Here is a 14,231-nt window from a genome sequence, read left to right as displayed (position 1 = left end):
ATATATTATATATATATATATATATATATATATTTATACATATTATATATATATAGTTACAGCTGTTAAATGACGTCCGTTAAGAAACAAAGTCCCAAAGCGTTGCTCTGGAGGAGTGGATCATCAGTGCCTCCAGAGAAGAAACCCTAAAAGACCACGTGCAGAGCTACGTGAAGAGCAGCTGTTAGTGTTGTTGCATAGCGACCACCTCGCGCTATGTTCTGTGCAGAAGGCAACGGAGGGACTATTTTATTTTGAACATCATTATTTAATAATAAAAACTATTTAAATTGGAGTGTGTATTTTTCTTTCATATCGCCACACTTGGTAACCGTTTTATAAAAGCAATAGCTCACTTCAGTGATATATGCTCATTACATCACAGTTAAGGGGGTTGTACCACGCCCCTTAACTGTGATATAATGACCATATACCACGGCCTGTCGTCAGCTATTGCTTAAATATATCATGTGTCAATGTGCCCTCCACCCTGTCATTTGTGATCACACATCTGTACCCTACAGACTCTACCTCATACTCCGTATGTGGGAAGCTTTGCACATTTCTGCTACTACAACACTTTTAGTTTTAATTGAATTAAGATATACTGTACATATTCTTCATTATATTCTGAACATTCTTTTTTCTATATATATTTATATATATTCTGTATTTGCTCTTATCTCTAATTTCTCCTACTGTGTTTATGTTGGCACCATTACACACCAAAGCAAAGTCCTTCTATGTGAAAACCTGCTCGGCAATAAACCGAATTCTGATTCTGATTCTGATATAAATAAACTAATAAATAAACACTGACATGTAATTATAGGTTAAAAAGTCCAGCAGCAGTTTACAAAGTAAGTAAAATGATCTCCACCTGAAAGCATCAATAATCATAATCCAGTCATTTCATACATGTGATTCTGAAACGGTCCATTACGCAGAACCAGTACTTATACTTATGATAATTTAAGTATTTAATGCTAATACTTCAGTCATTTTACTTTAGTATTACTTTGAATGCAGTTTTACTCGTAACAATTAAGTTGAGCTACTTTTACTTCAGTAAAAGATCTGAGTACTTCTTCCACCTCTGATGATCGTGGTCAAATTAATTCATAGCGATATAATCGAGATATCAAAACTTGTTGGGAGTAAAAGTAAAACTTTTAGTAGAATTATGAAGAGAAATAAAATGTGAAGTCTGAAATGTGTACTTTAGTTCGGCACGTTGAGTAAATATAACTTATTTCCTCCGCTGCATAAAAAGTGCAGATATTGGCAACCGTCATTAGTAACTTGGAGAATAACGATATTAGAGGCATATCTGTAGAAATGTAGTTTAAAAAGCATTTTAATGATAATGCTATTATTCATCTTTAACTGTGTTTTGTTTACATGAATTACACTTACCATGTGAGTGTAGGGAGGTGCAGTCTGAAACTTGAACTTTATAAAACGTACAAAAAGAAAGAAACGCTGCATTATTTACACAATATTATCTTATGTGTATTATTAACATGTTTAAGGGTTATCCTCCACCAGTACATCACAACACCCCAACTCACAAGTGTCGGAGGATTGGCCTTGTAGATTAGAAGAATGCTTCATTATTATTTCTTTATTATCTAAAGAAATATATTCACACAACAGAAACATAGACATTAGACAGAAAGTTATTCTTGTCATGATTATAGTCAATACATTGAAAAGTACTGATCATACTATCAGAACGATAAACAGGATCTGAGCTCTACCAAAGTCCACTTTTCATTCATCGTTAATCTAACCTTTACGTAACTTGTAAATACATTGAGGTTGTTAGATCCGAGGTTGTAGGTCGTGCCCTGACAGCTCAGGGTCTCCACCAACTAACAGGACCGAGTCCTAATTCTATCAACTCCTCAATTACAATCTAGAGACTGTTTAAGTTGGTGGCGAGGAGACTTAGCCTCGTGTCTACTGCCTGTATACAACCGTCTATCCCGCTTGCACCAATAATCCCTCTGAACTGAAGAGCTTTGAGAATTCAGCGGCTACTACGGGTCACGTTTGTCTGACAGCTCTCCTCTATGATCTGTGCACTTGGTGTTGACTAGGTTTAGTTAGTAGTCAGGAATTGACCACAGGAATAGGTTTGATCTTTTCACTAGAGAAAACCGTTAACAGAACCTTTAAGATATTAATCCCTCCAAACCTTTTAAATACCTCATAAAAATACACATTCTCAATTCTGTTTAAATCAAAGGATTCATTTTATTTGGAGTATTGAAGCAGGGGCAAGGCATACAGCTGAAATGGAGTCAAACAACATGTAAAGATAAATGGATTATTCATAATAAAAGTCACCAACACCTCACTGCTGTACTATTTTCTACTTATCGGTTGGAGGAGAGAGAGGTCGGATCACCGACGCCCTTAGGGCCGCTCACAACTTTGTCAAAAGTCCTTGAGGTCAGTCCATGTCAGTCGTCCATTGGCAGAGTGAGGATAGAAAACTCTGAAGATTGAATTGGTAATTCCAAGTTGTTTGGGGTGATGTGTAATCCTGTCCTGCGCTTCGTTCTGCAACTTGGATAATTCAGATTCCTCTTCAGTGAGGAAGTCCTCACATCTCTCGTCCCTTGTGAAGTCTTGATGGATAACCACGATTTTGTGTTAAAGGTTCTGTTAGAGACTAGTGCCCCCACCTTTGCTCCTCTCTCCTCTGTGCTCCACACATTTAGTATGTGTTAGAGGCCGCTGTGGTGAATCATTGGCCCCCAACGGGTGCTCTCTTTCTCTCTGTACATGTCCGTACATGCTGACCTCATTCTTGGTTACACCCTAAAAGAACATTCTAGTACATTTTACAACATTATTTCATTCCAGTTGTTTCTAAATAATCATATGTAGTCTACACATTAAAACTCACATCAAGTCATTTACACATTTTGTGCATCACATTTGTTATAGAATTGAGTCTCTGTCTTTTGGCCTTCAGTCAAATACTTTATCCTCCAAAACATAGGAATGGAAAGGTCCAGAGATGAAAACTAGTGATGTGTCCTTCCGTGTCGAGGCTTCGAAGCGTGGGTCGAGTAATCGCTGAAGATTTATGTGAAGAGCGTATCGAGGCTTGTGTTGATGACGTATGTGATGACGTTCTAACGTCGAAGACGCGGGTTTGGCGTGCCATTTGAAATATAAGGGGGAGCGAATAGCAATTGAGCCCCCTCATAATCAACACTTTATATAATATATAATGTGTGGGTTGTTGTTGTCGTAGTATGCATTGTTGCTGTTGAGTTGTTGGTATTGCGTTTGTATTGGATCATTATGGAGCCAGCCAACTAGCAAAACAATTGTTATGCACGCCAGCATCATCTTCCTTGTGAGCAAGTAAAGATGCCAAATCTAAATCTGTTGAAAAGATAATGTTCATCCAACGTGTACATTACACATCCCTGGTGGCGCAGCTCGTAGAGCAGGCGACCCACATTCAAATGCTTGCCGCAGCGGCCCGGGGTTCGAAGCAGACCTGCTGCTATTTGCTGCATGTCATTCCCCTTCTCTCTGTCCAATCGTAAGCTACACTATCATTGAAGGCACTCTCTTCTCAATAACACGTAATAACATCAATTTTTATTTTTAAATACAACATTATATTCAGTCTTAGATGTGTGCGTCAAAGAATCTTCAGGGCAAAGATACTTTAAATCCACTGCAGCCTTGCACTTCGCCGGTTTTACATTTATTGTCCACTTGATGGCGCAGTAGAGCAAACGAAGCACCATGAAGCTTCGGCCCATGTGCAAACCAATTGGATGGAAAGCTTCAATGCTTCATGAAGCTTCATCTCGCCATCACTACTGAAAACGGCCCGCTGATTCTCAACCTACTTGACAAAGTACAAACATCATTTACAACACGGGCCAGTAAAAAATAAACAAGAGATCAATGGAACACAGAAACACAAAACATTATAAAATAATAAACCTTCAGATTGAACATTTTGAATCAACTAAAACAAGCTGGAAGTCAAATGAAACTGATCAATGAAATTGCCCTAATGATAGAAATGAGGTCAACTGTACCTGCAGATTGCACAGGTTCCACATCACTCACACATGAAGCTGCTCACTGCTCACTGTCTCCCCCTGCAGTCGGACCTGCGGTAAGACTATTTAAGTGGTGAGGATAGTAACTGAACCATTCTGAAGTGTTTGCCAGCCGTCGACAGTAAACAACACGTGTTGTGTGTAAGTGTGTGCTCAGTAACACTGCTGCTTTGCTTCCCTGAGTACTGTACTGTCAGCATGTGAACTGACACCTGTCACTTTCTAAACACACATCCATCAGCCCAGTTATGTAACATGAAGCCACACTCCTAAAATAACTGCAGGACCCCCCATGATGCAGTTCTCTGAGCTAAACCTCGTACCTACAAAGTGTGAATTGTATTAAAGCTTCTGCAGCAGGTGTCCACAGAGAGAAATCACAACTTAATGACGTGGTGAGAAAAGCTTGTCGAAGATAAAGAGTGATGATGTTACTAAGCAACAGGACACATCTAAACACAACCTGATGTGTGCAGTTTGTTGTTTAAAGGAAGAGTTTGACACTTTGGGGAATATGTTTCTTCACTTTGTTGCTGAGAGTAAAATAAGAAGATAGATCGTCTGTATGCTAAATATTTAGCCCGCTTAGCTTAGCATAAAGACTCTCATAGTTATAATGTATTGTAGCAGAGTCTAACATGTCTTCATATCTTAAAGTTAAATGATGGCATGTGAGTCATAAGCATGAGAACAAATAGCGTTTCATTTTACAAGACACACGTTTAAAGGACTTGTTGACATTATTGAAGGGAAAGAAGACAGAGATCAATATAACAGCTGAGAACAAACTTTGTCACATGAATGTAAATAACTAGCGAGCCAGAAGGATAAACAACAACATTGAGGGACGGCTACAAACTTTAGCTGCTACTAGCTTACAAAGCTAAATGTATTTATAAAATGCACATAAGAGTGAAACTGACTGCTTGTAATCTTCACACGTTTGAAAGAGAGATGTATGCTCCACTGAGCACTGCAGCAACACAGTGAAGCTGTAACATGTTCTATAACTAAAGACGATCACGAGCAGCAGCGATGCTGTTCAAATGGTAAACACCACCTGTCTCCTCAGTAGGCCTGCTCTAATGTATTTATGTTGAGCTAACGTTAGAGAGTCACACAGGGAACTAACATGTTGAGCATCACAAAGACTTTTTACCTTAGAAGATGTTTGGACACAGTCTGACAAACATTAACGCTCTGTGTTGTCAGATCTCACAAGAGTTGCTGAGACAAAAGTTCATTCACGTTCACGTTCAATACTAACAATAACATGAAACACAAACATAAGAGCAGAGCTCTGCTTGAATGGTTTGAATCTTCTGCACTATGAATGTTTTCTAGCAGAACACCTGTGAGCAAGTTCTCAGGTTCTTTAGCGACAAACAATAGAAATCTTCACTCCTGCACGTCGTCCATGTAGCAGCAGAAGATCCTCGTCATCCAGGAGAAGAAGCGTCTACAGGAGTTCATGTAGAAGAATATTAATAATAATAATTATCAATATTAATATTGTTATTATAATAATAATAGGAACTTCTTCTTCTTCTTCTTCTTCTTCTTCTTCTTCTTCTTCTTCTTCTTCTTCTTCTTCATCTGTAAATCAAAGAACATTGAATAACTCATCTCAATAATCTAGACACATGTTCTAGATTGATAGATCAAGATGTTCTTTATTATCACCAGAGGTGTTGGGAGGGAGCTCCGTGTTGTCCATGTGGATGCTGGTGGCGTCCAGAGCTGCAGCAGGCTGAGGACTAAACACACGCTGAGTTAGTGAACTCTTCAAAAACCTGCAAACATCCTTTTTCTATGAAACAACGTGACCTCCTGTCAGGTGACTCTTCCAGCTGGATTGTGTTGATGGGGGCTGCAGGCCGGAGCATGATGACACCTGATGGCAGAGCTTCACCTGTGCTGTTGAATAGAAACCCAGACAACCAGCAGCCTGCACTTTAGACAGCCTGCTGGGGTCGATGATCGGAGGAATATATCGGCCTTCTGCTTAGCGAGCAGAGAGAGAGACGACAGGGAATAACAGCACATCACATCTAACTCTGTCAATTAAGAGTTTATTCAACACACCAGATGGTGATTGTTGGAACCGTGGAAAGAAACAGAGAAGGTTTGTTTGTTTGTGCAATACAACAAACAGACTGACACCAAATACAACTTACAAGAAAGGAGGAACTACAACACACACACACACACACACACACACACACACACACACACACACACACACACACACACACACACACACACACTCCCAGAAAACTGACACTCTGCAACCGCTGCCTTCTATTAAATCATATAGTTATTCATTTCTCACACTGCACTCTAACTTTCACTCTTTAAACCTGTCTTATTCTATTGGAGCTTCATTGACTGTTTTAAATTATATCTAAATATCATTTTATAAAGAGTTTCTCTTGCTCTTTGCCTTGATGCTCTTAATGTTTGTTGTAATGTCTACTAATGTCTGATATATGCACAGCAGATCCAAAGCCTCTCACCAGGAGCTGAGGCGGGAGGTGCTGTGTATGTAGCTCTTGGTAATGAAAGGATGGTTGAGGACATCAGCGGGAGTGATCCGCTCCCTTCTCATCCCACGCGACCAGTCTCCTTCAACAGCTCCATGCACTCCCTCCTCTCATCAGCCTCTGTCACGTTGTCCTGCTCCAGACACAGCTAGTTTAGGAAACAAGTGGAAAATACAACAGTCGTCAAGTCCAGGCAAGACTAACCTTCCTCAACATGACGCTTCATTTAAGGCACTTTTTGCGCCCAGCTCACACACCGACCATTTTCCCTTCGTCCAGAGAGCGGAACGTGTACTTCCTGTCGTCATGTGATGAAAGATCGGGACCCCAATACTCCTCAGGTGTCTGAAAGAAGGTTCAAGTGTTTGAGATGCATGTATTTCTTAATGAAAGAGTAGAAACACTCTTAAGGGTGCTGTACCTTGAGCCTCCACTGACCACAGTCTGTCTTCTTAAAACACACTTTAGATTTCTGTGCAGCCTTCATGAGGTGCTGCGGCGGCGGACCCAGGAGGTCGATGATGAAGAGGAGCTGGAGACAAAGCGCAGCACACTTTGAGCTGATGGTGATATAAAGCTCCGTAGAGAAGCGAGGGAGAAGCAGATTGTGGAGATGGTCAGTAGGTTCATAAGAAGAAGCGAAGGCTCTCACATCACTGCACGTCCTCCAACACTGTCTTCACAGAAAGTGCTTTGAACGTGTTTGCAGCTGCTGTGAGCGACACTGACTCCTTAAAGTAGATTCTTTTATAAAGCAGATTAAGAACTCTATGACCACTAACATGTCCTGTTGCTGACGCTGCTCATTTCTTCTTTATGGAATTCTCTGTTTGTCTTATTGATGCTGTTTGTTTCTTTTCTGTCAAATGTGTTTGCTGTTTGTTTGCACTTCTTGCTGTTCTGCTTGAACTCTGTTGCATGTGAAACTTGTTTATGCTGCTGTCTTGTAAAAGAGATTCTGAATCTCAAATAGTCCTGGTTAAATAAAGGTTAAATAAATAAAAACAAACATTGTTATGGATTATAGACACTTTCAAGAGCCAATCGTTAGAAAACCAACCAAAGCTGTCCATGCAGGGACAGTGAGTTAATGCAGCAGTGCTTGTTCTACTGGAATAAAGTCAATCCTTCAAAGCTTTGTTTCAACTTGGAAATAAAACATTTACAATACAGACGAGCAAAAAACTAAAAGTAATTCTAGGCACCGAGAAACACAGATAAGAAACGTGATAATAGAAAGCGATGAGAATGTAAAGCAAATGAATGAGTGAAAACAAGAAGCAGTGTGTTGGTACATGTTAGTGCAGAGTGAAGCTTGGATAACATGTCAGGATGATCTCACACTGACTTCTGCAGCAGAGACATGTTTGTTCCTATAGAAGAAATCCTGTCCCCCTTTAATGTGCTCACTTGTTGTATTAAAGTATAAACACTCAGCTCAAACTGTCCAAACGATTACGTCTGTTGAAGGAATTATCTTCATGATGTTGTTCCCTTTGATAAAGGATGGTCCAGTGGACCTGATGCTACAAGAGATAAGACAGGAGGCATTGGAGCTCCTTCATCATCATTTAGAGACTTCAGTGTTTATGATGGCTGCCACTCAAACACTACCGGCTTCTCTGTTAGGAACCTTCCTCAGCAGAAAGACTGCAGCCAGACTGTTATAGTAAACTACTTACTGCATCGTAGTCTGTTGTTGTTGGGAAGAGCTCAAAGCCAAACATCATGATCCCCATCACACACCCAGCGCCCAGATCAACGGCTTCACAGAAAGGAGTCCCAACATTATTCTGCTCTACATGTGAGGAACAATAAATGGAACAAGACAATAGCCTTACCCCAAGGAAGGATTCAGTCCTCGGGTATTGTTCGCGATGAAATATGGAGGAAGATGGCCGGAAAGACAAAAGAGAGCGAGCCAGAAGGCAAAGCTATCATTACGTCGACTTGTTCCTACTCACCAGGTCTGAAGCTGGTCTGAAGAAAGAAGAGATCCGGTACAAGCGGCCGAAATGGTTTCTCAGACGGGGGCTGGCGTCCCTTAAATAGTGGAGAACTCACCATCCGGAACCGGAGTAAGCCGTGCTCCTTTACGTTGAAAGGAGCCAGTGAGTGGTATCTAGTAAGGGCCAGGGGCGCCCCCTAGGGAGGGTCAAGCACGTCCACTGGAGAACCCGGGGAAGACCCGACTCGGTGGAGAGATTATATCCCTCCGGGAACCCTCGGATCCCCCATCGGAGCTGAGATGTGGCCCCGAGAAGGGGGTTGGGGTCCTTAGGAGCTGTGCCCCCCGACCAGATCCCGGATAAGCGTAGAGATGGAGGTGAAGGACAAAGTTTACATTTAAACAAACTAACCAGTTATAACGACACATCAGCACAAGTCATGCAGCCTGAGTTTGAAGATGTGTCAGTTGTAACAATCATCAGGGTTTCTTACCTGTACTGGGGGGTCTGGAGAATCCTGCCTGGTTTGGCTTGAGAGCTGAACATAGCCTGACTGAAGTCGATCAGTTTCACTCGAAGGGCTGTCTCACGCGATCCACCATCATATGTTATCTGTCGTCACGTCACAATGGATTACACCAACTCTTTTCAGGGCAGCTAATGCTGTGGCCATCTGCAAGAAATAACAATCAACCTTATCTACAGAAACTTTATCACATAAAGCACAAACACAAGTTAACAAGAGGAATTATAAGATACAAATAAGTACAAAAGTCAGTACACAGTTCAAAACTGACCTGGAGTTCAGTTTTCAGCTGATGCCAAACATTTAACAGAAAGAAAGAAGACTTTGCACACCTGTCTGATGTCTATAGTGTGTGTATCCTTGTATTGTAGTTGCAGTAGTTTGGTTTCTTAAAGTGTCTTTAACTTATCTCCTCATGGTTTTACTTTGTGTATTTTTACAGATACTCTATAGATATATTATTGTTAGTGTGGTATGTATATTTACTGTATAGTTCTACCTCCCCTACCTGTTGGATGACGGTCCTGATGTCCTCCAACAACACGAGGCCTTGTGTTTCCAGCAGGTAGTTGTGCAGGCTGATGTCCAACTTCTCAACCACCAAACTCATCCTGTTGCTGATGAAGATCTCATCATATAACGTGATGATGTTGCACTTGTCAAGGTTGTGTAACATGAGGTGTCTCAGCATGGAGGGCCTGGGGAGAGGTGAGCAGATGTAATCTCTACAATCACTCTATTTCTCCTCACTTGTTGGCGAGGGCGTCTACAACATGTCGTCTTGTTTGGTGTCAGGTGTGCTAGGGTGTCTATTAGTGGCAATAGCCCCATGCACAATCCTCCATTGAAGGTCACCTGCCCGTTTGTCAATTGGCCGTTTGTACAAAGACCTCCAGCATCCCTTCGGGGAAGAGTGCGGGTCAAAAACCCCAGTCCCACCTCGATGCTCTAATTCCTGTCAGAGAGCGTACATACGACACCTTAACACAAATTTGATAGGCTTCTTTCTTTTCCATTTCTCTGAATTCCCCCAGCTTTGGGGTTTTGAAAGAGAGAAACTGGTCTTTCCCCCTCCTGCCACTCCCCAACAGCAGGAGTGACAGTTAAAGATGGAAAACTGTACTCACACTCATCATCCCATTGGTCAGAATTGGTACGATTTTCGGCAAACACTCTTAGGGGCTCTGACAAGGAAGCACAGACCTCTCGAACGATCCTAGACAAGACCCTGGAAGATCTGATGTTGGCCATCTGTCCCAGAACCTCTACAGATGTCTGTGTGGCCTTTAACAGGTGTCCCAGCTTAACACAGCCAGCCTCTCGTAGAGCAGCCCTCAGGCTTGGTGACGACAGTGTTTCTGTCTTTAGATAGTCATTGAAGAACAGTGGTTCCTCAAAAATCCACATTCCAGGTAGACCGCCAGGGTCCCTGGTGGCCTGGAGAACCTGCCATGCTTGAAAAAACTGCAACATAGAACGGTGTAAGTCCTGTGATATCCGCCTCGTTCAGGTTCAGTAAGAAACAGATGTTTGTCATATCCCAAACGACCAGCCTTCCTTAGTATTAAGCTGGCTGTACCCAGCCACCTTGCCCCACAGTCATACAGGAGTCCTCTGGCCTGCTTCGAGCCTGAAGGCCATCACTCGCGAGGAAATGTCTATCAGGCCTTGTCCTCCTTCCTCCACTGGAAGATACAGAGCTGCAGGCCCTTATCCAATGCTGCCCAGCGCAGAATAAAATCTACTAGCTGTCTTTGTATTTCCTCTATTAAGAGCCCCTAGGTGAAGGTAGAACAGTTTAATCTATGCCAGAGCATCGAGGCAACTAGGTTGTTCACAACCAAGACCCTCCCCCTATAGGATAGCTGAGGTAGGAGCCCATCTCCACTTTGACAGCCTAGCACGCATCTTCCTCCACTAAGGCCCTCCCAATTATTTCCTGATATTCTGCTGATCCTAAATGAACTCCCAGGAACTTCATCCCCTGCTGTCCCCACTGTAAACCTCAGGCAGACTGGGGGGTGCCCTCCTCCCTCCATCGCCCCAACCTGTAGGGCCTCACTCTTCTCCCAGTTCACCTTAGCCGAATGAGGCTCTATTCATACATGTTTAGACAGTATTTTAGTCCCTCTACATCCCACCCTGGTTCTTAATTGAAAATGCTATACTCATCAGCATAAGCTGAGACAACATAAGGAGGAGACTCTGGGTTAGTCCAGGCAGGGATAGACCACTAAGTCTTCTCTCAAGTTGGCACAGGAGTGGTTCTATGACAATACTGTAGAGTTGACCGGATATGGGACACCCCTGTCTGATACCCCTACTAATCCGTTATAGGTCTGCTCAAACCGCCTCCCACACCTTAACCATGCAACTTGCTTCCTCATACAGTAGACCTACCCATTTTGAAAAATTCTTCCCAACACCCAAATGCATTCAAAGTGGAGAAAAGAAAACCATGATCTACTTTATATCGAAGGCTTTTTCTTCGGTCATTGATAAGATCCCGACATTAATATCATATGATTTGCACACATCCAACACATCTCTAATCAAAAACAAATGATCCATTATAGTTCTTTCAGGTACACAGTACGTTTGATCTGGTTGTATTAATACTCCAAGATGAGTCTCTCAGTCTATTAGAAAGAGCCCTTGAAAGCACTTTGGTAAATCCGAGCATAGTAATGCCACAGGCCTCCCAGTTTTTTAAAAGGGCCAAGTCCCTTTTTTGGGAGGAGCGATAGAACTGCCCTCCTGCATGAAGATGGGCAAGTAAGCCCTTTTTGTAAGAATCCATCATTAACTTCATGAAAATCATGGTCCCGGAACATTCCCCAAAAAAGCCCTATAGAACTCAGTGGGTAGCCCATCAATTTCCCTGGTGCACGCCCAGAAGCTAGCTGTCCTACGGCCGTGGTTAGCTCCTCAAAGGACAGGTCTTTATCCAGATCTTTTCTCTCCCTAGAGTGAGCTTAGGTAGTCCTTCCAGTAGTTCCAACTGGCACTGCTCCTCACAGGTCTCAGCTCCAAACAGGGTTGTATAGAAATGAACAGCCTGTCTCCTCATCTCACCAGAGTCTGTAGTAATCCTACCATCAGGCATTCTCAGACAGGACATCTGCTTCCCCTTTGCTTCTTCTGCTTCTCCAGGTTGAAAAAGAAAGAGCTTGGAGCATCCATGTCCTTAATTGATACAAAACGAGCTCTGACGAGGGCTCCTTTCACTCTCTCCCTCATGAAAGAGCTGAGCTCCAGTCTTTTCTTTTGAAGCAAAGTCTCATCATCAGAGCTTGTGTTGGGGCGTAATTCACTTTCAATGTCCCTTATTTCCATTTCCAGGTTTTTAATTGCTTCCCTAGTATTAAGTGTTGTGTAAGATGTATACTGTTGACAGAAAACACGTGTCTGAGCTTTTCCTATTTCCCACCACATACTCAAAGATTCAAACTCAGCTCTTTTTCTGAGCCCAAATTGACCAAAAAGTTTTAAAATTCTCACAAAAAATTGTGTCCTGAAGCAATTTTGTGTTAAAATGCCAATAATTTTTCACCTTTTCACCAGAAGCAAAACTCAAGCATATAGTAGTTATATGGTGGTCACTGAACCCCACTGGACTAATACAACTACTAATCAGCTGGCCTCTAAGCCCTTCTGATATGTATATCCTGTCCAGTCTAGCTGCACTCACTCTATTATCCAAAATCCTGATCCATGTGTACTGCCTTGCTGTTTCATTTTTTAATCTCCATGCATCTACTAATTCTAAATGACTAATTGTACTTTTTAAACTAATTGACGACTGTAAATGTGGCTCCTCACTCATTCTGTCCTGTGTAAAGTCAATCGTGCAGTTCCAATCTCCACCAAAAATGTTGAGGTCCTGATTCTTGCCTAACTCATCTTTCAGTTTGTTGAAAAGACTTAACCTCTCTGTGCCTAGGTTTGGTGCATAAACATTAACTAGACAGAAAATACACCCTTCAACTTCTGCTCTAACTATTACTACCCTTCCCTTTACAAGCTCCTCCTTAGATATAATATTCACATTCAACTTTTCTGAAAAAAGAACTGCAACGCCTCCACTGACATTACTACCATGACTTAGAAAGAAAGGCCCTTTCCAAAACAGGCCCCAGTCTGCTTCATTTTCCTCATCACTGAGTTTCCTGCAAAAAAAGTATATCAATTTTCTTCTGCTCTACTACCTCTGCTATTAATGCCCTCTTATGCCTATCTCTCCCTCCATTCATGTTCAAAGAGCCTATCTTAAGCCCCCCCATCAGAAAACAAGAGTAGAGGAAAAAAGAAAACAGTAGATATAAGCTCAAGAGAGAGCAAGACACCTTGTGATACATGATCATCTTAACTACTTGTGTGGTGAGGCTTTAACAGCCTTCCTTCGCTTCCTCTTCGTAATGGGATTCTCTTCTCTCTCTTCTTCTTCCCTCTCTTTTCTCACGGAAGTTACTAACTTCCTTAACCGATACCTCTTTTTTTTACTTAACATGTCAAAACCTACCACTTTCTGTAAAATGTTAACAGTCTTTATAAACTTTTCCTCATCTGGAAAATGGTCCTGTACATTCACAGTTTGACCAAATGTCTCATCCAAAAAAGTGTTTATTAGCTCTAAAGAATACAGGTCAGTAGCTTTAGGCCTACTCTTTGTTTCAACTTCATTTTCACTTTGTAGCTCACTTTCATATTCCTTCATCATCCATTTCCATTTCACTGTCCAGCTGACTGTCTGATAACGGAGTGTTCTCTCTCTGTCACTATTTCACTGTCCAGCTGACTGTCTGATAACGGAGTGTTCTCTCCTGCTGTCACTATTTCACTGTCCACTGACTGTCTGATAACGGAGTAGTTCTCCTCCTGCTGTCACTATTTCAACTGTCAGCTGACTGTCTGATTAAAACAGGAGGATTCTCTCCTGCCTGTCAACTATTTCACTGTCCAGCTGACTGTCTGATAACGGAGTGTTCTCGTCCTCTCCTCCTGTCACTATTTCACTGTCCAGCTGTGACTGTCTGATAAAGGATGGTTTCTCTCCTCCTGCTGTCACTCTACATCACTAAGCCCAAGCCTAAAGCAGCCCCTCCCCTTC

General features: G+C 42.0%; 1 protein-coding gene and 1 long non-coding RNA gene across 2 annotated transcripts; both read right to left on the bottom strand.

Moving 5' to 3' along the window:
- Window positions 1–5,648: 5,648 nt before the first annotated feature.
- LOC115006060 (uncharacterized) lies at window positions 5,649–6,705 on the bottom strand. Its single transcript, XR_003832014.1, has 3 exons — window positions 6,620–6,705; window positions 5,787–5,860; window positions 5,649–5,699 (listed from the first exon to the last, which is right to left on the bottom strand). It is a non-coding gene; the product is annotated as an uncharacterized LOC115006060 (long non-coding RNA).
- Window positions 6,706–6,707: 2 nt separating this feature from the next.
- LOC115006059 (homeodomain-interacting protein kinase 4-like) lies at window positions 6,708–9,141 on the bottom strand. The gene is made up of 6 exons (XM_029428084.1): window positions 9,089–9,141; window positions 8,611–8,768; window positions 8,329–8,444; window positions 7,068–7,178; window positions 6,908–6,991; window positions 6,708–6,794 (listed from the first exon to the last, which is right to left on the bottom strand). The coding sequence occupies exons 1-6, from the start codon at window positions 9,139–9,141 to the stop codon at window positions 6,708–6,710; spliced, it is 609 nt and encodes a 202-aa protein (XP_029283944.1).
- Between the last annotated feature and the right edge of the window lie 5,090 nt (window positions 9,142–14,231).

The sequence above is a fragment of the Cottoperca gobio genome, unplaced genomic scaffold (genome assembly GCF_900634415.1).
Source record: "Cottoperca gobio unplaced genomic scaffold, fCotGob3.1 fCotGob3_451arrow_ctg1, whole genome shotgun sequence".
NCBI lineage: Eukaryota > Metazoa > Chordata > Actinopteri > Perciformes > Bovichtidae > Cottoperca > Cottoperca gobio.
Note: the sequence above shows the minus strand (reverse complement) of the source record. Positions and strands in the feature narration are given on the sequence as shown.